The 25,927-nt window shown below is 35.1% G+C and overlaps 1 protein-coding gene across 2 annotated transcripts in view; it reads left to right on the top strand.

Annotated features, from left to right (window-relative positions):
- sh3gl3a (SH3-domain GRB2-like 3a) overlaps window positions 1-25,927 on the top strand; it is a 47,677-nt gene that overhangs the window by 279 nt on the left and 21,471 nt on the right. For both annotated transcript variants that reach the window (XM_048183680.1, XM_048183679.1), the window contains exon 1: window positions 1-18. This exon is cut by the window's left edge. In XM_048183680.1, the coding sequence (XP_048039637.1) occupies window positions 1-18 (18 nt within the window). The remainder of the gene's footprint in view (window positions 19-25,927) is intronic.

Below are 25,927 nucleotides of genomic sequence, written 5' to 3'. Positions count from 1 at the left end.
CTGCACAAAGCGAGTCAGGTAAGGAGACGCCCGACTTATGTTTATGGTTATGGTTATGATTATAGCTTAATACCAAAGTTATGAGGGTCTTAACAGGTGGATGTGGAGGAAGCACTCGTGTATTGTTGATCTGAAGTGGTCTGGTTGGGTTTTGTTCTTTAAGAGGCCCATCAGAGCCGCTTTACTTCACATCTGAATATTTCTGCTAACTTTATAACACGCTTTTGTTGATATATACTCGCTCGTTGTGACGTAACTATGCGTTTTTATTTTGCAAATTCTCCCGCATCTTGCTGTTGTGAGGCCTGCTTAAATGAAACTGGTTCATTAATTGATTTTTAATGTATTATTGTGGTTATCTCACTAATATTAATCAACTGGAGTGTGGAGATGTTATCACGACCCGTGTTGCGTGATGATGTCATTTTGGATCAAGATAACGGTTTTGTTATGATGTCACGTGTGACCAGGCGGTCTATGGCAAACCGTTTGGACATTTATTCCTTAAAACTTGCTTGTTTATTTTGTTTTACTATTTTTTATTCTAATAATGACTAGTATCTATTCAATAGTCACTAGTACTGATTCCTTTTTGCTGTAAGATTCCTATTCCTATTTTCCTATTCAAATAGTTACCAGTATCATTTCCATTAATACTTGTGGATTTGTCACAAGTATGTTTTTTTCAGTTGTTACTAGTAATATTTTTCATTGAATTATTGTGATTTTATTTGAATGTTACTAGTTTAACTACTAGTACTAGTTTTAGTTGTGCTACTAGTCAAAATCGGATCAAAGATATGTAAAAATACTAGGGATGCACAATATATATCGGCCACCATATCAGTATCGGCCGAGATATGTTCATATTTAATGTTATCGTTATCGGCTCCATAAGAAAATTTGGCCGATATATTAAAGCCGATAAATAATGGATTATTTCCTTTGTGTGCTTGGGGCATGGATTTTAATGGTGAGACTTTTGTCTTTGTAATCAGGCTTTCAAAAATTATATAAAAATTTGGATCTAGATTTATCAGCCAATATATCAGTTATCAGCTTTCAAATATACAGAGTTATCGGTATCGGCCAAAATTTTCATTCAAAAAACGTAGTGAGTAATATGCTTAAATTTTGTCTCAAAGTGTAGAAGGATGCCAATATTAATGTTGATTAATCATTAGGGATGCACGGTATATCGGTCACCATATCGGTATCGACTGATATATGTTCATTTTTAATGTTAAAAAACTATATAAAAATTTAGATTTATCGGCTTTTAAATATACAGAATTATCGGTTATCAGTATCGGACAAAATTTTCTTTTTTTTGTTTAAAATGGAGACCCCGATTCTCCAACGATTCTGAAGAAAAAACACTAGACACTAGGGCTGGGCGACATATCGCATGCGATTGTCACGCGCATTTCGCAACCGGCTTTACTGACGAAATGCGTGTGACAATCGCATGCGATATGTCGCCCAGCCCTACTAGACACCTAAACAAAATGTTCAATGTTGATGCACGATATATCGGCCACCATATCGGTATCAGCCGATATATGTTAATTTTTAATGTTATTGTTATCGGCCTGATAAGAAAATTTGGCCGATATATTAAAGCATATAAATCATGGATTATTTCCTTCAGCTGAGACACTTCAGATACGCACTGTTTGCCATTATGGTTTTGAATTGCTTGATATGATTGGAGTCACTTCAAACAAGAGCAACATGTGCTGTGCAAATCTGTCATATAGGCTACATAAAATTATAATGAGAACATTATAATTGTGTGCTTGGGACTTGGCTTTTAATGGTGAGACTTTTGTCTTTGCAGGCTCTCAAAAATTATATAAAAATTTGGATTTAGATTTATCGGCCAATATATCAGTTATCGGCTTTCAAATATATACAGAATTATCGGTTATCAGTATCGGACAAAATTTTCATATTGGTGCATCCCTAAAAAATACAGATGAAAATTAACAAAATATTAGATAAAAAACAACAGCTTTGGTGAAACACCATTACACATACTTAATATTTCAGAATAAGATAATTAAAAACCATAAGTACATAAGTGTACACAAAAAACGAAGTGAGTTCATGTTTAATGTGCTTGAAAAACTGCGGCCCAAAGTGTAGAAGGATGTCAATATTAATGTTGATTAATCATTAGGGATGCACGGTATATTGGTCACCATATTGGTATCGGCTGATATATGTTCATTTTTAATGTTATTCTTATCAGTCCAATAAGAAAATTGGGCTGATATATTAAAGCTGATAAATCATGGATTATTTCCTTCAGCTGAGACACTTCAGATGTGCACTGCAGTGCTTCCCACAGGTTTAAAATATACTTGCGGTGGTAGCCGGGTGAAAAATCCTCCTATTACCCACGGCACAAAAATGGTCTACTACATGTAACAAACAAACAATGTGTGATTTTTAACAGTATTTTTATTTATTGAAGTTAATTTTAATTAAATAACATATACATTTAATTACATACTAACATTATGCATTATTATGCATTGTAAATTATGCAAAATGACAGCATTTAAATGGTTCACATTTTCCTATGTTCTCCTTGCTGTCATATAGTGTCTCTCTCAGTGAATAGGACACAGATTTTACTAGTAAAATTTATAAAATGAATAATATATGTGTCAAATAATGTTCTTAGTCTTTTCTTCCTGTGGGGGAGACTACAGTAATTTACTATGAATTAAATGGAAATCAAATTAAATACAATTTATTGTGTAACCAAAATACCAATAATGCCCAAAAGAAAAAACTTAGCGTGTGACATTTAATTATAAACAAGCCCGAAATACACAAGGAACTCTTATTTTGAAATGTCTGTATTATTGCAGGCTGATCTTACAATCGTCTAAAACATTTTATATAAAAGCCATAAAGTAGACATTGTAATAATTCATCAACTTGAGTTCATTAGCAATCGCTTGGCATAAATCTGCGCTTTTCATTGATTGAGAATCACTTTGAAGTAGTCTGAAGCGCTGTTGCGCGAGCTTGTAGAACACGCAACAGCGCCCCCTTGTGACTTTGCAAAATGCAGTGCCCGTGGGAATGTTAGCGGGAGTAAACAGTTCTGCCGCACACATAATGAGCAGGTACGAAACGACTAGTTAATCGATCGCGGATGGTTTCATTATCTTGCGCGGATATAAAAGTATAAGAGGATAAAAATAATAAGTCTCCGAATATACTTGGGCGGCCGTTATTATACGTGGGCGGCCTGCCCAAGTAAAGTCTATGTGTGGGAAGCACTGCACTGTTCACCATGATGGTTTTGAATTGCTTGAAATATGATTGAAATCACTTCAAAAAGGAAAATACAGTTAAGTACAACATGTGCATCTTAAATCTGTCATATAGGCTACATAAAATGTAATAATACAATATAACATCATTATAATTGTGTGCTTGGGACATGGCTTTAATGGTGAGACTTTTGATTTGTAATCAGGCTCTCAAAAATTATATACAATTTGGATTTAGATTTATCGGCCAATATATCGGTTATCGGCTTTCAAATATAAAGAATTATCGGTATCTGCCAAAATTTTCATATCGGTGCTTCCTTATTAATCATTTATTAGAAACAGTAGTTAAAGTTGGCATGAAATTAAAATTTACCTTACCATTTTACCCAAAATTCTGATTCATCCGTGTTTATTTCACTTTCAACGTATTCATTGACCTCGTAATTTTTAATGAAAATGTCATAAGTAGATCTGGTGAAATGACAAATTTGTCTCTGGCCTGGTGACATTTGCAGGACTTCTCCAGACGTTTATTGTGCTTAAACCCACAATCCAATCAACAACCGATGCATAGAAGCAAGTCTCCGCCCCCTACATTTTTAAAGATAATGTCTTACATTCGGGCTTACATCACAATATGATAGAAAAGATCAGTCACTACTTCTGTTTCATCACAAATCTAATAATTACCAGTACATAAATGCTGTTTACTATGTAAGTGGTTCTTTATGGCATAAAGGGAAAACACAAAACATGTAATGTTGTAGAGTTAATGATTAAAGCCCAGCTGTTTTGCCAAAGACATCCCATTTTAACAGCTGGATAAACCCCCAACAAGTAGACGCATTCAGACTGTAATTGTTCTACACTTTCACTTCTGTGTGAGTGGCCTTCTTTGTTTAGCCATTCTGAGTTTAGCATCCTCTTTTTTTTTAAATAAAGACATTCAGTGGAGGATGTGTTTGTTTGGGAGAACTGTCAAATGCCTCTTTACCTGATTAATGTTTTGCCATAACTCAGGTAATAGGTGGTTCTGCATCATTAGGCTTCAGTGTTTAGATCAGATGCAGCTAATTCAACTGTACATCTCAAATTATAGTGATCTGATACTTTACTGTAATTCCTGTAATTTACAACTGCTGTCACCAGAAACCATGACATAAGCTTTAATGCGTAGCATCCTGAGCTAGAAAAGCAAATAATAATTAGCGTAGCTGCTGTTCATAACATTTCAAGCAAAAGATAATCATGCACATTTCATCTGATATAACAAGAGTACAAGGTTATGCGATGCATTATGTGAATGCTTGTGTCTTTAATCTAGATTTAAACCCTGAGCATTATCAGGAAGGCTTTTCCAGAGTTTAGGAGCTAAAATGCTCTCCCTACTTCTGTGTACTGTAGTGGATATCCTAGGTACTAGTTTTGTGAACAGCATAGAGATGAAATTGGTGTTATATGATCATATTTTATTGACCTGGTAAGAACTCTAGCAGCTGCATTTTGGACTAGCTGTAGCTGGTTTGTTGAGGATGCATGACAAACACCTAATAATACATTACAGGGGCATCCTGTGTCAACTCAACCAGAGGTCTCCAGCTCAAATTTTAAATTTTATTAATATTTTTTTCTGTAGAAAGACAAACATAAATAGTGATGAAAGCCTAAACATTAAATATCACAGATGAATATTTACTGAGTAATCCACTGTTTTGTAGAGGGGGTCAAAATGACCATTTTCAGCTGAGATTTGGAGCCAGTTTAGAGGGGTGTAAAATGACTTTAGAAAGATGGCAGCATCATTATTTTATTATAAAACAGAGAATTGGTAGGTCTATTAGTAAAATCTGTAGACTTTAGCAATCTTTGTTTCATTATATGCCAACAGTGACAAAATGCAATGCCATTTTTTCCAATGCCATTACCATTTTTCAATGCCAAAAACAAACGTTTTCCCAAAGTTTACATGTCTTCAATTTAAGAAGTGTTAAAGATATCTAGATTATTGTTCTTATTAAACTTTTCTTTTGGAATCTTCATTTTTGAGGCCCTATATGGTTCAATCTCATAGATATAGAGATGTCAATGTGGTAATGTGTAGTAATATTTGAACTCTTGGTAGTTTCAGAAGTTGTTCAAATAGACAAAATCCCTTCTTCCAGTTATCCTTAAAACTGATTCAAATATAGATTTTTATAAATACACTGAGAGCAAGTTAATGGTCCTCAACTGAACCATCTTCAGTGGATTTTTGGTACTCAGAGAGTTGTGTTTTATGCAGTTCTTTTGATAGAGGGAAACAAGATTCATTTCTAGTTTAAACATTATTAATTCTTCAGACATTCCTCTTTAAATAAGTATCAGCCGTGTGAAAAGTGACCCACATTTGGTTTTCGATCACTGAAAAGGAGTAACATTCAACAATTTGATCATGGCTTTGAGATCCCCATATCTATGGGTCTGGACTATATAGGGCCTAGAAAATGAAGATTTCAAAAGAAAAGTTCATTAAGAATGAGAATCTAGAAGGATATTAAGATATCTTGAATACTTTTAGAGTTACAGGCATGCAAACTTTGGAAAAGGAATATTTATGGCACTCAGACAGGTATTTTCTTTGCAATTGAGTTGATAGAAAAACATGAGATGCGTTTCTAGTTTCAACATTATTTGATCTTCATATATTCCTGCTTAAAAGAAAAAAGTATCAGCTTTGTGCAATATGACCCACATTTGGTTTTTGACTACTGAAAATGTGTACAATTGACCAATTTACTCATGGAGCCGCATTAAGACCTCCATATTTCTGAGATTGAACCTTCAAGGGCCTTTAAAATGAAAATACAAAAAGGAAAGTTTGTTAAGAACCAGAATCTAAAAAGGATTTTAAGATATCTTTAATACTTCTTGAGTTACAGGCATGCAAACTTGAGGTAAAAAACACAAGAAGTGCTTTTTGCCATTTTTGGACTGTCACTGTTGGCATATAATGAAACAAAGATTGCTAAAGTCTTCAGATTTTACTAATAGACCTACCAATCTCACTTAAATGACTGCATGTATTTTATTTTATACAATTTGTATTTAATTAAGAAGAATTAAATTATTTATTTTATTATTTAACCTGAAATACATGTTTACTACTTTTCTAAATATTCTATGTTGCTTAGAAATAAATATATTGTGTTCAATGGGGAAAAAAGTATTTTTTTATCCAGACATTTTAAAATAACACATTTTAGAGCTGTAATTGCAATACCATGATACCATGATATTTTTGCTTATGGTTATCATACTGTCAAAATCTCATACCGGCCTATGCCTATTTCATATCAGGGTATTGTTCAATCTTTTTGAGCTGGTCATTGTGCTTTGTTATGATAAGCCACATTATCGCACAAGCTAGATAATAATCATTCCAGTCATAAACTGAACAAAACAGAAAATGTTTTTTTGACATAGCCTCACCAACGCCGTAGTTTCCCATTTTATTGTTTTGGAACCGCCTGCTGTGCCCACCAGCAGGTTTGCAGTTTTTGAAAATATTATGACATGCTTGTGTTTTGGCATCTTAAAATTGATTTTTTTCCCCCCATTGTGTGCTATATAAGTTTTTTTTTTTTTTTTACCTGTTGCAGTTCAGACTTTTACATACTGGTGACATTTGGATGGACCCTGAAGCAGTATGATTTTTATTTTTGCTCTTTTTACAATTTCTTTTAATGTGAAGTGACATATATAACATGTACTTTTAATAACAATATTAAGATTTCCTTTTTAGTTGAGTTTGTCTAATCAAAGCTGTTTTATGTCATGTTAAGATTACATAGCCATCTGAATACTCACTATAACCGCTCCTATGAAAACAGACACTGTCAGTAGTAAAATCAGTTGAATCGTGGCAGACCTCGAATAGTGCATTTCTACAGTGGCAGCTGAAATGGCATTCACATTGCTGTTATGTACATTAGTAGCCAGAAGTGATGTCCAGCCCAGAAAAATGACATCTTCACCCTTTATTCAAATATTATTAGAAATTTGTTAAAAATTTTGTATTTTGCGTATTTGTACTTGGTGTCAATTGTTTTTTTTTGTGATAATGTAATGAAACATGCCAAATTACTGAAACAAAGGAAAGATTTAGGAAGGTACACCTCTCAGAAAATGTACAAATATAGATCATTTTAGATGTTTAATTACTATTTGGAGCATTGGGGTCTCTAGACAAGGGATTAATGAACTCATTTTTGCAAAAACCTTAAATTTGGCCAAATTTGACATTTTTCACTTCAATCACTTGTTTTTGTATGTCTTCATAACTTCATAACTTTTGCATGTCTTCATAACTAGTTTTTGCATGTCTTCATTATGAAGTATGACATGCAAAAACAAGTGACTGAAGTGAAAAATGTCAATTTTGGCCAAATTTAATGTTTTCACAAAAATGAGTTCATTGGGCTCTTGTCTAACAATCCCAATGCTCCGAATAGTAATTTTTATTAAAATACGGTTCTAAAAAATACAATTTTTCTCCGCTCGCTTTTGGACGACTGGTGCTGTGCTTCCTCTCAGCACAAGTTTAGTATCGTTTTAAAGCGATATACACCTATACACAGAATTACAATATTTCAAAATATCTGTCTTGGTGAGTATTCAATTTTTCTTTTCTTACTTGTCTTGAATGCTTCTGTTTAGATGTAAAATGAAAAAAGTAAAGCACTGTTTGTGTCTTTATTATATTTATTCTACAGTTTATTTGCATCTTTGTTCTTATTTTTAATAACAGATATAATTATTATTAAGAAAAGAATTGGAAGAAAAGATGCAACGTGATGCATCGAAAATCGTTTTATAATCGTATCGTTTCCCTCTGAATCGTAACCGAATGGAATCATAAGGCAAGTGAAGATTCACACCTCTTGTCGCATTAACGCTTTCGGTGATTGGTCAAAACACCCCATGCGGTCCATTGTGGTATCATGCGGAAAAAAAAATTAACATATATTTTTCTTATAGATACGGGTTTTGACTTTGTGTGTGCCAAATTTGGCAGTATTACCAGGGTATGGTTGCAAGGTGATTTTGAATTGTTTAATAAAAAAGAAAATGTTGACGTGTTCTGTTGAATACTTATTTCCCCAACTGTATATGGAGTGTAGCTCAGTTTTAATGTGAAGATCAGATCATCTTCTTCCTGGATTACACATCTCTGTGTCTGTTCAGATATTGCTCTGCTTGTGTACAAGGCCACTATAATAAAGCCCTGTGTTTTAGTCTTTAATGAGCAGCGCACTAGTATGAACAGATTTTTGAATATGAATGAAAGCAGCACATTTCAACCACCTACAGGATTTTTGGTGGTAGAAATGCAAAAGAAATCCAAATGCATGAAGTGAAATTCAGATATTCAGTTGAGATGTTGCTCACTACCAATCTGATAATGTAAGCAAGCATTTTAATTATGAATATGGAAATCATACTTGGTTACCTAGGTTCTGTTTGGATGATATACAGCATCCAAACTTCCTTGGTTGGCACTTCAGTCTATTTCTAATACAAAGTTCACTAGTTGACATTAGTTGACGTCATTGTTTAAACAGATTTATAGCTGATAAGAACTGGGCAGGCAAGAGCTTGTTTATAATTTTTCTTTTTTCCCACAGGCTCTATTCTCTCCATATTCAACAAACCACTGTATGAATTTAATGTGTCTGGTGTCAATGTCTGCTTTTAAGAGATTTGTTTCACAGGAAAGCTGAACTCGACCTTCAAGAGTGAATGAGTTTTAGGACGGATTTTCCCAGTTAAGCAATACACTGGGATCAGAGTAACTTAGTAACCAGTTGTCAACATGAATCAGGGATAGGCGTGTGTGATTTCATGAGCCACATTATGTAAACCTGGAGAAATGGCTACAAGTTGGTGCAAAGGTTTTTCTTTATTAACCTGCATTCAGGAAACCCTTCACATTTACACATGCAGATATTAGATGGAAAAAAGAAGGAAAAATCACAGGGAATAAAAGTTCAAATTGTTCCTAGTGTAGAAGGATACAATTTGTAACCTCTTTTACATTTACTCAGAGAACCATGTTTTGTTTTCGTAAGTCTTGGCTCCTTACATAATGCATGAATAATTTTATGATAACAATTCATTCCACTGCTGTGGTTTATTTCACAATTTGAAATAATATCTGGGTCAGGAGAACCTGAAACTAGCTGATTATATAGGCCTTCCTTATAGTTGACTAGTCATACAGGCAACTCACTGAATAGCTGATTTTGTAGTTTCACACATAGAGGAATCTAGAGGCTGAATCTTTATGCTTTTACATTTATAAATTTAGCAGATGCTTTTATCCCGAGCAATTTCAAGGTACATGTTTTATCTGTTCATGGATTTCCTGAAATCAAATCTGTAGCATTGGCATTACTGGCAAGTACTGTTTGAGCCCAATGGTGTGTGAAGACCCTTTCACACCTAGCATGATTATTTGGCATGCATTTTGTTTTTTTAAAGATTCTGAATATAAATACACTGATATGGAGTTAACATCTGTGGCAAACATTATTATTAGGGGCCAAGCACCCAAGGTGCGATGGCAGCTACTGTATCCGTTGGCTTTCTTATTCTTCTGCTCTGGGAGTCTATGGCAGCCCATAGAACCGCTTGGGGGAAAGATATGAAATTTGGCACACAGGTAGTGGACAGTCCAAACATTAACTACAGCAAATTTGGTGTCTCTAGATCAAACTCTCTAGTGCCACCACTCTAGTCCAAATTTTCACTCATGTTTACGCTAATAACTTTTGAACCATAAGGGTTAGAAACAAAAATGTTTTCCCTCTGATTCCTTGGCTTATACAATTAGATTTTTCATTTTCACGTCATTTTCCATCATGAAACTTTTCCTGCCAAATTTTCCCACCAAAAAAAATACTTTTTTCTAATTCCTCCTAGCAAAAAGTTACGCACAAACAAATTCGAAGAGCATGCCAAATGCGTCGCAAGGCTATATCTACGAAATGCTTTAGCGTATTCTGACCAAACTTGGTATGTGTCATCATCACAAGCATGACCTGAGGCTACATGGTCTGCAGATAGCAAAAATGGCTATTTTTGCTTAAAACGTCCGAACGGTTTGGCCAAAAATTATACAACTGGTCTTGTTAGAGTTGAAATGATATCTTCATATTTTACCATATCAGCCATTTTGGGCATCGGCCATTTTGCATTTTGTCGCAAAATGCTGTATTTTTTGAACACATTAGTGTATCATTGCGAAACTCAGTATGGGTCATCAGCACGATTCCCTGAAGGAGCCTGAGAATTTGAGACAGCGCCACCTAGTGATGAAATCAAATATTCTTATGCTCATGACTTTAGATGTGGTTGACTTATTTTCATGGGAGTCATCTCTTTAGATTCCTGAATCCTTGCTGAGTCCAACAATACCTAACATGCTAGGCTTCGCCTTATGCTTTGTGCAACGTTGCAATTAGCGTTAAAACAACGTTTGCAAATATCTTCGAAACCGCTAGTCCGATCGAGACAAAACCACTGTAGGAAATTCGTAAACATAGGTCGTTGACTATATGTTATACCCAAATGCCAAAATTTTGATAATAAATGGCAAAAAATGCAATCAAAGTCATGCATGGGTAATTTTTTATGTACTCATACATGTACATGTCTATAACTCCTAAACAAAATTAGATATTTTCACCAAATTTGACACACTTATTTATGGGCACACTCTGAGGACACATAAAAAAAGTGGTGGGATTGCGCCTGTTGGTGGTGCTATAATTGAACACAATATTAAATTGCCGCTAACTACAATAAAGTACAGTATATGAATAAAATGCTATATTTAAAATGCTATATTTTACTTAGGATTTTACTTCTTGCTTGCTTCTTTGTGCTTGGTCCCTTAACAGCTGCTTGCAGCTATATTTATTATTATTATTATATTTTAATTGTTTTTTATATTATAATTATTTACATTATTTAAATTTTTTATTAATTAACTAATTTAATTTTCATTAAATTATTTTTCCTCTCAAAATGGGTAGCATGTTGAATTTAGTTTCTTCGTTCGGCATTGAAAACCAACTGTCCGATAAGATTGCAGCCTTATACCATTTCTGGAGGTAATTTTTCTTCTCAATACCACAAGTATAAATGCACAGAAAGACACAGAATAAAATATTTTAAAATCGGCCTAGATATCCTTTGTAGTTTATTACAGAGTCTCAAATTTGATCACTTTCTTTTTATGTGGCAGCAGAAAAAACCCTGCAAATTACAAAAAGTAGTGTTAAAGCATAATGTATTTTCATCAGCAAAAATTAGTATCAGAAACCAACTGTGAAATCCAGGCCGCACACTATGCAGGGAACACACAGTCCTTTGGCTGGTCCTCAAAAACAGCAGTTCCTCTTCACAGAAATGAGACCATTTACACAAGTCTTCAGCTCAGTTACTGCCACATTTATTATTGATTATGTCCTATCGATCCGAGAACCCACTCCTGTAGAGAGACATCATTCTGACGAGGCTGATCTATGTTTATTACTCACATTAGCGAGTGCTCCCATGGTCCGTTGGCACAGTAATAGTTTTACTGTAGAAGTGCAGATGCTTGACAGCAGACGCTACTGGAGTTATTCTAGCGCACAGTGGAATGTAAACCACTTACATGGGCCACAGTCTGTTTTGGACTGAAGAGTTGTTTTCTGCTCTGACTTCAGCACCTCGATGGACATGAGCATAAGACATTTTAAGAACTCGATGGACTGTAAAACTGAACCTCAATTTGCATATTATGACTAGTGCATCCTAAACCATAGTATGTTGGAAGTAGTATTTTAAAAGTGCCTGAATGGTGTACTGTGTTTGATGGATTTTCTAAATAAGCATTCATAATATTCATACCGAACTAGGTTTGACCTTGCTGGCTGATAAACGATTAATGGATACTGAATAAAAACAAACATAACACATAAAATAGTGCTGAACTTCAATACAAAAGTACAAACTAAAACCGTAATGAACCATGAAAATGTACTATACTGTGTTTCTGTTTGGCTACATGAACATATCAGTTTGCTTTATCATGCCACTAGCTTTGGCGGCAAACAAACTGCTGTTCTTTTTCCACTAATGCAGCATCTTGTCAACAAATTAATTACTTTATAATGATATGAAAACATGTACAGTAGTTTACATACCATTTCGTTGTTTGTTTTATATCCACATTTGAAGTGTCCTGCTCTGTGCAGCGAGCAGCCTCACGTGTCAAAACAAACTCCACAAACCATCAGTTATAGTTTGTATTTCGCCTCTAGTGGCCGCTCTCATACTGTATAAGGACAGCAGATCCTGCTCAGCCACTCCAGCAATGGATGCAACCCGGGAAAACCATTGCTCTGGATTTTTGCCGATAATCGGTTCCAGTAATTGGTTATGGGTGCCGATTAATCGCAAAACTGATCAGTCGGTCAAACTCTAATTTATACATGGTTTATCACAAATTGTTGCACAAACTGTTGCAAAGTTTTTCAAGTGTATAAAAATGATGAAAAACTAATTTTGTTTCACCCTCATGTTGTTCCAAGCCTGTAGTTCTTTATTATGACTTTATTATAAAAATGGCTATTATGGTAATTTTTTATTGCTTCTTAAGACTTGGAATATAGCAAACAAGTCAGATAGACTACTTTTATGATATTCTTATGGTACTTTTGCATTCTTTGTGAAGTTTGAAAGTGTCAGTCAAGATCTGTTAAGTAATAATTCTTTAATTTTTATACAGTTTAAATAATTTATCTACATGCTGAGGCTTAGGCCCTGTTTACACCTGGTATTAAGATGTGTTTTGGTCGATCGGATCACAAGTGGACGAGGGAGACACATTACGTTTATTGTTTTAATCCATCTTTTTTGTCCACTTTCAACCACTTCTGTCCTGATTTCTTCATATGGGCTTTTTCAGATTTTTCTATCTAATGGTCATGCTTAAATGGTCATGCAATTTACATATGATCGCGACTGGAGACGGAGATCTAGTTCTAGACTGTAATGGTGAAGCTTTGATTGAAATTGCGTTATACCATATTACTAAAGCATTATTTGATAAACACAAATTAAGATGGTTCATTTTTTTGTCTCGGACATCCTGGAGATGTTTCTCATCAAGCGCCCTGATGTAACTGATGTTACTCCACTCTCTAATGGCAGTTAAATGAACTTTCCCACCCGAGGGGAAGAGGCCCTCTCGGCATTTCACTCTGCCAAGCGGTTTAAGTAACTTCGAAGGGCGATGTTTAAAGCTTGTCCCTTCCTGAGGGTCTGCACTTGATGGATGGGGTCATTTCAAGTTTTTGGCTCTCTGTCTCGTAGGCCTGGAAGAATGAAATGTCCTGGCATCAGATACGAAGGTTAAGGAAGTGAAACAAAATGGGCTTTCTCTGAAGAGAGCAGAATATCCTCATGTAAATATTCTCAAAGTTACTATGTTCAGAGGTTTGCGTGGATTTCTGATATTAGTAGGCTAAATCACCAAATATTGAGAATGCAACAACACGTATTATATATTATCTAACTCCAAACGATTGTCCACTGATCGGAAGGAACCAACTGATAATCGCACATTTTTATGATGCAAAAGACGCCCGCATGCTCACGCTGTGAGAGATGAATATGAAAGGCTGAGCAGCAGGCTTGAGTAAAATAATGCTGTATTTTACCACTAACAATCAGTATGATTTTCTCTGAAGTCATCTACAAAGCACCATCACCACAGCCGTCAAAACACTGCTGATGTACAAAACCATGATCACAGTGATCCTGTAATTATGCAGAATCCACAGGTTTATGTGTGAGGTGTTTTGGAGCGATTAAAAGACTGTATTTTGATTTGTGTTTTGTTACTCGTTCCCGGGTGTCTCCCAGAACACTGCAGTAAATGTTGTGCTTGAGGAAAAAAAAGAAAGAAACTATGTGAACTATATGCTTCGCATTCACAATATTTTGAATGCAACATTGAAATGCATCATTCTGCTACTCAGTATTCCTCATGATGAGAACCATGATAGTTTTGTGCAATAAAAGGATGTACACTAAAAGTTTGGGGTCTGTAAGATTTAAAAAAATAAAAATAAAGGACACATTAAATTGATCAAAAGTGACAGTAAAGACATCTATAATGTTATAAAAGATTTCTATTTCAAATAAATGCTGTTTTTAAATTTTCTAATCAAAGAATCCTGAAAAAAGATTAGAATGATTATATTATAGAATGATTTCTGAAGGATCATGTGACAATGAAGACTTGCTGAAGAATGATGCTGAAAATTCAGCTTTGACAGCACAGGAATAAATTAAATTTTAAAATATTCAAAAACTTACTGTAATAATATTTTACAATATTGCTTTTTACTGTATTTTTGATAAAATAAATGCAGCCATGGTGAGCAGAAGATACTTTTCAAAAACAATAAAAAAAAACTTTCCGACCCCAAAATATGAATGAAAGAATATTTAGCCCATTTATTTGTTGAATATCTGTTAGCTATCTTTTAATTAACTATGAAAATGTGTAGTTGTTACTGTTACACATTGAAACAGAAACTAAAAATGAAATATCTCCATCACAAACCGTCAAAATAAAAGTTGGATTTAACTTTAAGAAATGATGACAGAAAAATATCACTACTGTAGCCTATTCTAAAATGAACTTCTCAAAGTAATAATAATAATATGGTTATTTCTAAGGAATATCATACAACCAAGATATTTTTTTTGCTCCCATGTTTTAATTTATACAGTTCTGTTGTGCAGCATCTAATTGGATAAAAAATAAAAATGCAGTGTTTACTGCGTTATGATTCAGTGTAAAATGTTTTGAAGTTGACCAAAAGTCGAGTCATGCAATTCTGTTTTCACATTCAATTAGAGCTGCATGATTAGTTGTAAAAAGATCGCATTCAAAATCTTGATTCAAACACCTACGCAATCTTCTTTCTAAATGAAAATGATTTGGCTCTGTCTATTAAACCTTTGACAAGTCACAGCAAACATTCAGGTCTGCGTTGTTGCTGCTGCTGAGCCAGCTATTATTAATTGGGTCATTGATGAATAAGGTTTTTAAAAGTGTAAAAAAACATAATGGAGAGTGTGTGAAAACAATGAGATTATGTGGTTTTTATAATCAATTAACACTGCTTTTGTCATTTTTTACAAGATGGACATTACAAGATGCTTTTGTAATTTTTTACATTTCTGTTACCAAAAAAGTAATTCAGTTTAACCAAAATTTCGGTTTTACAGAATGACACTTTGGTTATACCGAATGATGATATTTTCAAACAATGCTAACAGGCTGATATCTTGCTAGCTAGCAAAATGACAATCAAACATTTTATATTTAGTACAAGTTTTTAAAATATTACAATATTTTCCATATTTTATAGCGGTTGTACTGAATGACCTGATGTTTCGGGACACGTGTATGAACAAGTGAAAACATGAATTTTTCAAATAGTTAAGAGAGAGTTAGTTACTTTGCTTCAAGACCATGTGGTCCTTTGTAGGTGTCTGAATGATGTCACATCCTGTCACATGATACTGACCACATTACTTGATCCAAAATGGCCCTTTATATTGGTTACTCCGAATGACATCAATGAAACAAATTTTTCCAGACATTCTTTCTCATAACAAAACAACAACTTCTACACATAATTTTAATACCATTTTGCACTGTTGATATATGATGTTATAAAATTATGCCATAATAAAAAACATATATACATTTATTACATTTTAAAATATTTTAATCACAAATGAAATTGCTGTATTGGCCTTTGGACGGTTAAACCGAATGACCTTTTGACGCTTCAAAATCTTTAAAATACATTTATATGTAGCAAAATATAATTAAAACATTTTGGATTCAGTAAAAGAGATCTAGTTGTACTACCTTACATACTTTGGATGGCATATCTTTTTTTATAATTATTATTTTGGCCCATTGACCCAAATGTATTTGTAGTATACTTAGTACAAAATAAATGTAATTCCATTCAAAAAGTGAAACTTGTATATTATATTCATTCATTACACACAGACTGATATATTTCAAATGTTTATTTCTTTTAATTTTGATGATTATAACTGACAACTAAAGAAAATCCCAAATTCAGTATCTCAGAAAATTTGAATATTGTGAAAAGGTTCAATATTGAAGACACCTGGTGCCACACTCTAATCAGCTAATTAACTCAAAACACCTGCAAAGGCCTTTAAATGGTCTCTCAGTCTAGTTCTGTAGGCTACACAATCATGGGGAAGACTGCTGACTTGACAGTTGTCCAAAAGACGACCATTGACACCTTGCACAAGGAGGGCAAGACACAAAAGGTCATTGCAAAAGAGGCTGGCTGTCCACAGAGCTCTGTGTCCAAGCACATTAATAGAGAGGCGAAGGGAAGGAAAAGATGAGGTAGAAAAAAAGTGTACAAGCAATAGGGATAACCGCACCCTGGAGAGGATTGTGAAACAAAACCCATTCAAAAATGTGGTGGAGATTCACAAAGAGTGGACTGCAGCTGGAGTCAGTGCTTCAAGAACCACTACGCACAGACGTATGCAAGACGTGGGTTTCAGCTGTCGCATTCCTTGTCAAGCCACTCTTGAACAACAGACAGCGTCAGAAGCGTCTCGCCTGGGATAAAGACAAAAAGGACTGGACTGCTGCTGAGTGGTCCAAAGTTATGTTCTCTGATGAAAGTAAATTTTGCATTTCCTTTGGAAATCAGGGTCTCAGAGTCTGGAGGAAGAGAGGAGAGGCACGCAATCCACGTTGCTTGAGGTCCAGTGTAAAGTTTCCACAGTCAGTGATGATTTGGGGTGCCATGTCATCTGCTGGTGTTGGTCCACTGAGTTTTCTGAGGTCCAAGGTCAACGCAGCCGTATACCAGGATGTTTTAGAGCACTTCCTGCTTCTGACCAACTTTATGGAGATGATAGTTGGCCAAGATTTCTAAAAATCCTTTCTTTGTATTGGTCTTAAGTAATATTCTAATTTTCTGAGATACTGAATTTGGGATTTTCCTTAGTTGTCAGTTATAATCATCAAAATGAAAAGAAATAAACATTTGAAATATATCAGTCTGTGTGTAATGAATGAATATAATATACAAGTTTCATTTTTTGAATGGAATTAGTGAAATAAATAAACTTTTTGATGATATTCTAATTATATGACCAGCACCTGTGTATATATATATCAAATTAATTAAATATTTTTAGTCGTGTAGCTCTGTATTCAATCATCGCTGTCACTTCTGAGTACTCGAGTGTTGGCATGTTATTCTGGAACAGGTGACATTTAGGAGTCTTTGTGGAGCATTCATGTTTTTGTGGCCTTTTATTGAAACTGCATTGATGAATCAGTTCTTGAAAAGGTAGAATAGGAAATCATTCCCAGCTTCCCACCCATCAACAACAAAATCCCACACAGTCATTGTTGTTATTTTATTGTTTTGTTGTTGTTTTTTACCCATAGAGGAAAGGGCCTCATCATCGCTGTTCAGTTGGTCATGCCACAGTATTGTCTTTATTCTCTGGGGAGGAAAAATGTCAGAGTGCTCATGCTGTGAAACTCTTTCATAAACCACTGTATTTTTACTCTGGTACACTGCAGGAAATTACCCTTCTGAGAGAACATTGAGTCTGTGACTGTGTTTTCTCAGATGTTTGACATACCGTGCTGTATATGTTCATTGAAGTTAGGGCTGGGCAATAAATTATATTATATATTGAGATCGCGATAAAATTTACGTTGATAACGATGATAAGCTCTGGACATTTTTACTTGATATTGATTAATCTAATTGCCTATCACACAGCAGAAATAAACGCAACAACAGCCAGTCAGTGCATGACGCTAATGAGTGATTTCTGCGTGTCTCTGTGTGAATGAATGGCACGGTTTCGTCTGATACGCAAACTCACATACACGTGATGCTCACAGCGCTTTCAGCGTCTATCTCAATTTATGAGCACATGAACACATGAACTTCATCTCCAGAGCTGCTCTGAGAGACACTTCACAAGCTTTTCACTGTTTCATTTGAGAAAAACTACTGTCAAATACACACTGAAACTGAAACTAAAACCGAAAGGTCTTCTCGACAACCCGTCAAAATAAAAGTCCGGTTTAAATTCAAGAAATTATGACAGAAATATATCACTACTGTATACTAAAATGTACTTCTCAAAGTAATAATAATAATAATAATATGGTTATTTCTAAGGAATATCATACAACCAAGATATATTTTCATCCATGTTTTAATTTATGAAGTTCTGTTGTAGCATTTTATTTGACAAAACAATAAAAATGCAATGTTTTGTTGTAAATTAATTGTTATATTTTCATTTAATTACAATATAAAAGCTAAATTATTAAAATACAAATTTGTATTAGATCATAAAACACAGAATCCCAAAAAATGAAAAGGAAAACAGAATTTAGGGAAAAATAAAATGGATTTCATGGGGACCTAAATTAAAATGTAGCAACTCTGTGGAGTTTAATTGTGAAAAAACAAGTTTACATGTTTACATTCATTCTCAAAGTCTAACAAATATGTGGAAAACATTTCCTTCCCCATTAATGGTAAGTGAATATCATGATAACTATAGATATCATATGTTATGGGAAAAAAAAATATTGTGTTAATATTTTTGGCCATATCTCCCAGCCCTAATTGAAGTACATTTTTGTTCATTTAACTACTTTGCCTTGAATTTGTTTCTTTTAAGGATCATAAAATGAGCATAAAATGAAAAGGAAAATACTTTGTTCTTATTAAGCATAAATTAATAATACATTAAACAAACAATCAGAAAATTCAAACCGTTCAGAAATATTTATGAAAATGTAACCCGCCTCTGAAATGACTTACTAGTTACTATAATATTGTATAATAATATGTATATGTGTATACACACACACACACACACACCTATATGGATGTATATATTTTTTATTTCAGCTTTACTTCAATTAACGAAAACTATTTTTAATAGTTTTAGTTAAGGTTAATAACACTGGATGACATAACCAAGGCTGTGTGGGCAGGGAAAACAAATATTAACATATACAGTCATGGATGTTAGATACAAATTAGCTAAACTTCCCACTGAATATTCTGCTTTACAGAAGAAGAATTTCATAAAATCTGTGAGCAATTCATCAGTGCACATAAACATAAAGGAAAATATTTGTTTGTCTTTCATCAAAATGTAATAACCTTTTATAATTTTTTTTTCACTTGGATATATGTCACATTATGGAAGTATAATGGATTACGAGTGGCAGCATGTAATCAGTAAACGAGTCAAGATGAGAGTCACACCACACCGACGTCAAGTTGATTTCACACTTGCTGCTCACCTCTCATCATGTGCAGTGATAATAAAGCACTACTGGATCCATAATGGAGTCACGGTTTCCTGCTGCCTTCACTGACTGTTATTATCACAGGCACAGTGACAGCTGTGTTCAGTGATCATTATCACCACTAGACTCTCAGAAGCCTGTTGTTTCCATTGTATGTAATAGTTTGTAGTGAAACTCAGCCTCGGGTTACAAAGCTCACTTCATTCCTTCATTGACAAATGTCAGCAAGGAATTAAAGGAATATTGCAGGTTATTTTTTTGTTTTGTGTCTATGGATCACATCTGTGGCGTGCTTTGTAACTTTGTACACATTATTAATGTGCTAACTACAGGTGTGTAAACACACCTGTATTTTGTTTTTACAAACTGATGGACAACTCAAAATTATACTAATTATACTACAGATGCAGTAAATAGACATTAAGTTTTTTTTTTTAAATATAATGCAGCATTTATAGTCAGCCAGAAATTACAGTCTGTTAGTGTTTACGTGACCGGAGAGTCATACATGGATAAAGAATTAGAAAAAAAACTTTATTATTATATTAAACAAATGGTGCATTAGCAAAGTATTTTGAAATATCAGCAGCATTTCAAAACATCAATCACAAACATTTCAACCATATATTTCTAGAGGAATTTCTGAAATTTCATGCATAATAAAGGGGTTAGCTGTATTTAAAGGGTTAGTTCACCCAAAAATGATAATTCTGTCATTATTTACTCACCCTCATGTCGTTCCACACCCATAAGACCTTCGTTCATCTTCAGAACACAAATTAAGATATTTTTGATAAAATCCGTTGGTTCAGTGAGGCCTCCATTGACAGCAAGATAATTAACATTTTCAATGCCCAGAAAGCTACTAAAGACATATTTAAAACAGTTCATGTGACTACAGTGGTTCAACCTTAATGTAATGAAGCGACGATAATACTTTTTGTTTTCAAAACACTGCGTCATGAAACTTTGCAGCTTCACAAATCTTTTTTTAATCAGTGGTTCGGAGCGTGTAACAAACTGCCAAAGTCACGCCCCCCAGTGGTGAACTATTGAAATTTCGAAACACTTATGACGTAACGAAGCCTCTTTACTGAAATCACGTGACTTTGGCAGTTTAATACAAGCTCCGAACCACTGATTCGAAAAATTTGTAAAGCTTTGCGTTTTCAGCAAATAATTCATTTCAGTGTGTGTTTCGCTTTAAAACACGAGCTCTGTCTTATTCTGTGAGTGTTTCTGAATAGAGCAAGCCCAAAACATCCCACTGCTGTATGACCAGATGATACGCAAACTATGTTTCTCAGCTAGATAAAGCAAACCAGCGTCTCGCTAGTAAAGTTTTGATGGATGAGGATTGCAATTAAGGTAAAGATGATTGTGGTGACGTACAGGAGTCGTACAGAACGTAAGCGTGAGTCTATATATAAGCTCTTTGCTGTTGCACACATGCTATACACTGTGAAATTTTTTTTTTTTTTTTTTTCATGGTTGCTTTGGTGTGCATACATTTATGTAATAACATTTGATGTCCTTTTGGAGTTTCCAAGTTGTTATTTTTTTTTTTTTTTTAAAAACAACAACATAAATTTATCTTGAAAAAAAGCTTGCAGAAAATACAGTTTTGTGAGAATCATCCTTCAATCTGATTGGATGGATAGAGCAAATGATGACAAAATAGACGTGTTAAACAAGATAAATGGTGTATGCCTAATTTCGCAATAAGTGAAACAAATTTTAATCTGTTGACAGCCCTAATTTATACATCAATCAAAACCGAAAGTTGTTTCAGAAGTGGAGCAAATGATATTTTGTTGGAAAATTACATAAACATTTGTTTTCTGTGAAATTCTGTGTTTGTGCACAATAAAACCAGGAATGTGCATTAAAAAAGAAGGTCAGTTTTGATTTCAGGCTGGTTTTAATCATACATTGATGTTTGTTTTTGTTTTTTTAATATCTAATGCATGTCATAGTGTCCTTCTGCTTCAAGGTTCTCTGATTTTGTCATTGAGCAGTGTAAGTCAAAAGCAATACTGCCATATGAGACTAATTTCCTTTGTGTGTTATGGCTAAATTTAGTCTGACCTAGTTGGTTGCTAGTGAGTGGAGTTCGAGGAAGCCACAGACTGACGTGATCATGGGTATCTTGGGTAAGAACCTTATTTCAGGGAGTCACCAGCTGTTATTTAGAATCAAAAATGTAAATTTTACATCGTTTTTTTTTTTAATAGCATGTGGTGTGATCTTAAACAGCATCATGAGCTTGTTTATACACCGATCAGGCATAACATTATGAGCACTGACAGGTGAAGTGAATAACTCTGATTATCTCTTCATCACGGCACCTGTTAGTGGGTGGGATATATTAGGCAGCTCCAAAACTGCAGCTCTTGTGGGGTGTTCCCGGTCTGCAGTGGTCAGTATCTATCAAAAGTGCTCCAAGGAAGGAACAGTGGTGAACCGGCAACAGGGTCATGGGCGGCCGAGGCTCATTGATGCACGTGGGGAGCGAAGGCTGGCCCGCATGGTCCGATCCAACAGACGAGCTACTGTAGCTCAGATTGCTCAAGAAGTTAATGCTGGTTCTGATAGAAAGGTGTCAGAATACACAGTGCATCGCAGTTTGTTGCGTATGAGGCTGCATAGACCAGTCAGGGTGCCCATGCTGACCCCTGTCCACCGCCGAAAGTGCCAACAGTGGACACGTGAGCATCAGAATTGTTTTTAAAACTACTCAAATCTTAACATTTCAAATTATTTTTTTCATGTTTGACTGACATTATCATTGTCCATTTTGGACTAAATGGCTGCAAATGTCCTGCATTCTCTCATGACTTTGTCGAGCTCTTTGATGTGCGTGTCGTTTCATCCTCCTTTCTTTAGATGTGTGCACTTGCCGAAAGGACACAGCAGTAGTACTGCCTGAAAAAACATTAGGAGTGTTATCTGCTCAGTATCCGCTTGCTGTTGTGAAACAGCCGCCCAACATCAGTTCAGAGGGTCAGGTCAAATCTATTGTGTTTTATTAGACAGGAACAGTTTGTGCTGCTGTTATTGTGCGTTAACAGTAACACACAGAAAGCTCAGCCAGTGAAATATCTAAGGTCACCACAGAATAAAACAGAGATAGATGAGCAGACCAAAGGCCTTGGGTTGAAGGAAAGTTTTGTTTAAGGCTTATTAAAGTCTTAGATCTAATATTCGTGACCAGAAGTCCATTTAAAGTGACGTACAGTTTCTTAAATGTATTATAAATGTGCAGATCTGTTATTGACCTGATTATGATATGATCTACAGTCATTTTTGGCACTTTAAATTCCACTATGAAATTACAAAAACAACATTGTGCAACATAAATCGACCAAAAAGCTGTCTGTTAGATAACTGTCTTAATTCTTCTGCTATATAAGCAAACGGCTGGATTGAAGTCATATTCATTTAACCGACACAAAACGAAAAAGATGAAGTCAGAAGCCAAATTTTCACCTTTAACTTTTCAGATTACACCCACAGTATTGTTGGTTTTATTAATGTTAAAAATTAATTTGTATGGATACAAAATAATTTGTATTTTTTTACACTATATTGGATTATCCTGGATACAGTCTGCCATTTGCGTAGGTTTGAATGTCAGTCGTGTGTGTTTGTAACAGAGAGTGAGTGTGTAGGAGGACTATTCTGTTGTATTCAACACAAAGGGCCCTGATGTTACATAATATTACTGAATCACTCAATTACTGTTAAAGTGAACATTAGTCTTCCTATATGACGTTCACAACACATTCTGTCTTCATACATCATCTTACACCATTTAGTTATGTCATATCCCCTTAAAACATCATTTCTGTTTTCTCAGTGGGGAAGTTAAGGACAGTTCTGAGATTTGACTTCTGTGTTGAATGTTGTGAAATTAATAATTTCACACCAGTTCTGGTGTGTCTACTTATTAATATATATATATATATATATATATATATATATATATATATATATATATATATATATATATAAAATATATATAAAATGTGTGCAGTGTGGCAGGCTACATTCTGACACTTGCGTGCCCATTGTAGACGCTTTTGACATAGGGGTGTACGATATTGACAAAAATGTATATCTCTATATTTTCTGAGATTTTATTGTTTATTGTGTTGGTACCTTTGGCAGGTTTAGGACTGCCATGGACAGCTGAACTAACAGTGGTTAGTTCGCAGCAGTGACAGAAATCAAATTCTTACATTTAATCAAATTCAGTTAGAATAATAAGACACAGTAGGCTAATGAGTGAGTCATTGAATCATTCTTTCAAACGATTTGTTCATTCGCTGCCGTGTGTTGCTCAGAGATGCAAAACAGCCCTGTGGCTTTGTTTGGAACTATTTTTGTTGGTGAAATAGAGCAAAAACAGGCAATATTGTGTCTAAATCTAATGCTGCGTTCACACCGAACGCGTCTGGGGCGTCAAATTCATGTCAGACGCGTCTAGTTGGACAGTTGAAGTCAGGCGCGCGTCAAATTCGCTCTATACGCGCGTCTAAACAAAGTGTGTTCAGACGCAAATTCGCGTCATGGGAGGGGCTTCCATCTCTTTCTGCACAGATCCTCTGAATAAACACATCATCTTGTCAGTTGGAAACTAGTAGCGGCAATTTAACTCTGTTATGCTGGCCGTCTTTTGCTAGCGAGCAGGTGGGCTATGATCAACGGCTAAAATCATGCAAAGCGTTTTACAACTAACCAGATTGTCCGATTTCTTCGCTTATCCTCTTCCAGGCAAGGCCCTTTTTATTCCTGTCTCAATAAAAATATGAAGACACATCATAGGTGGCCACACACAGACTATTGTCTTTGTTCTGGTCTCCACCGCTGATCACATCATAAACACGTTACCAAAGCAGAGTCCCTGATTGGTTAATGCGACGCAAATTTTCGCCAAAGTTCAGATTTTTCAACTCGGGCGTCTAGGGCGTCAGACGCTAAATTCGTGCGTCCGATGCGTCAGGCGCGTGAACGCTCAATTCGCGCCATTCGCGCGTCAGCGGTCGATTCGCGCCGTGCTATATGCTTGATTCACGCCGCAGGATGACTAGACGCGCGTTTACACTGACTTAACATGTAAATCAGACGCCCCAGATGCGTTCGGTGTGAACGCAGCATAAGTCACTTAATATTAACTTCTTTTTCAGCCTATTGGACTGTTGTATAAAATCAAAATCACATTTGTAATCATGCTGCTATTTGAAGAAAAGACGGCACACTTCATGTGATACTGATTAACTATAATAAATTATATAAATATAAATGACACAGAGGTAATTTCGCACCCTTATCTTGGATATTGGGGGCCTACTAATGCATTTTAATAGACTAAATTACGCAGTGAAAGTGTGCACACTAAACCACTGACCTGGAGCAACACGGAGATATTCTGACCCAGTCGGCTTGCCATAACAATTTGGCCCTTGTTAAACTCACTGAGATCTACCCATTTCTCCTGCATCCAACATGTTGAAAATGAGAATAGATTGTTTGATTACCATCTAATCTACCCAGACCTTAACACTCTGAGGTCTGAGGTATCGCCGGCGATACCACCGCGGTTTTTTTCTTACAAGTGTGAAAGAGACTCAAAATACTCCGTCAATGTTACACATACAATTAAGAGCTATACACCATTTTAATCTGTGGAATATCTTCTTTTATTTGTGTACACTCAGAGTAAAAACACAATGTTGTGCTTTTTGCAAAATAAAGAAAACTAACATGATGCGTGATCATGCGTGATTGAAGTCCAATCTGATAGTTCTCAGAAAATGAACTATAACTTAGTGAATACTAATCACAAAAAAATTTGACTTATGTCTAAAAAAACATTGAAATGTCAGGTTTTAAATCGTGTAAGTCAAATCAAAAACAAAAATTCTCTGTTTATGTAATCTGTATGAAAATAGAGCCATGTCCGAAGTCCGTGATTCAGCTCATTATCTGCTAATGTGGCCACGCCCACGGAGCCGGCGCTATTCAGACGCAAATTCTGAGTCAATACATGCATACATCGTCTCAATCGTGTATTTATTGTCTTGAAAAGTGTTTATCTGGATGTTACAGTGATCTCTGGCCTCTGTTAGTTCGGTTAGTTCCTGGATTGCCTATT

Source organism: Megalobrama amblycephala, linkage group LG3, assembly GCF_018812025.1.
Source record: "Megalobrama amblycephala isolate DHTTF-2021 linkage group LG3, ASM1881202v1, whole genome shotgun sequence".
Lineage (NCBI taxonomy): Eukaryota > Metazoa > Chordata > Actinopteri > Cypriniformes > Xenocyprididae > Megalobrama > Megalobrama amblycephala.
The sequence above is the reverse complement of the archived record's forward strand: the minus strand, read 5'-3'. Positions and strand labels throughout refer to the sequence as shown.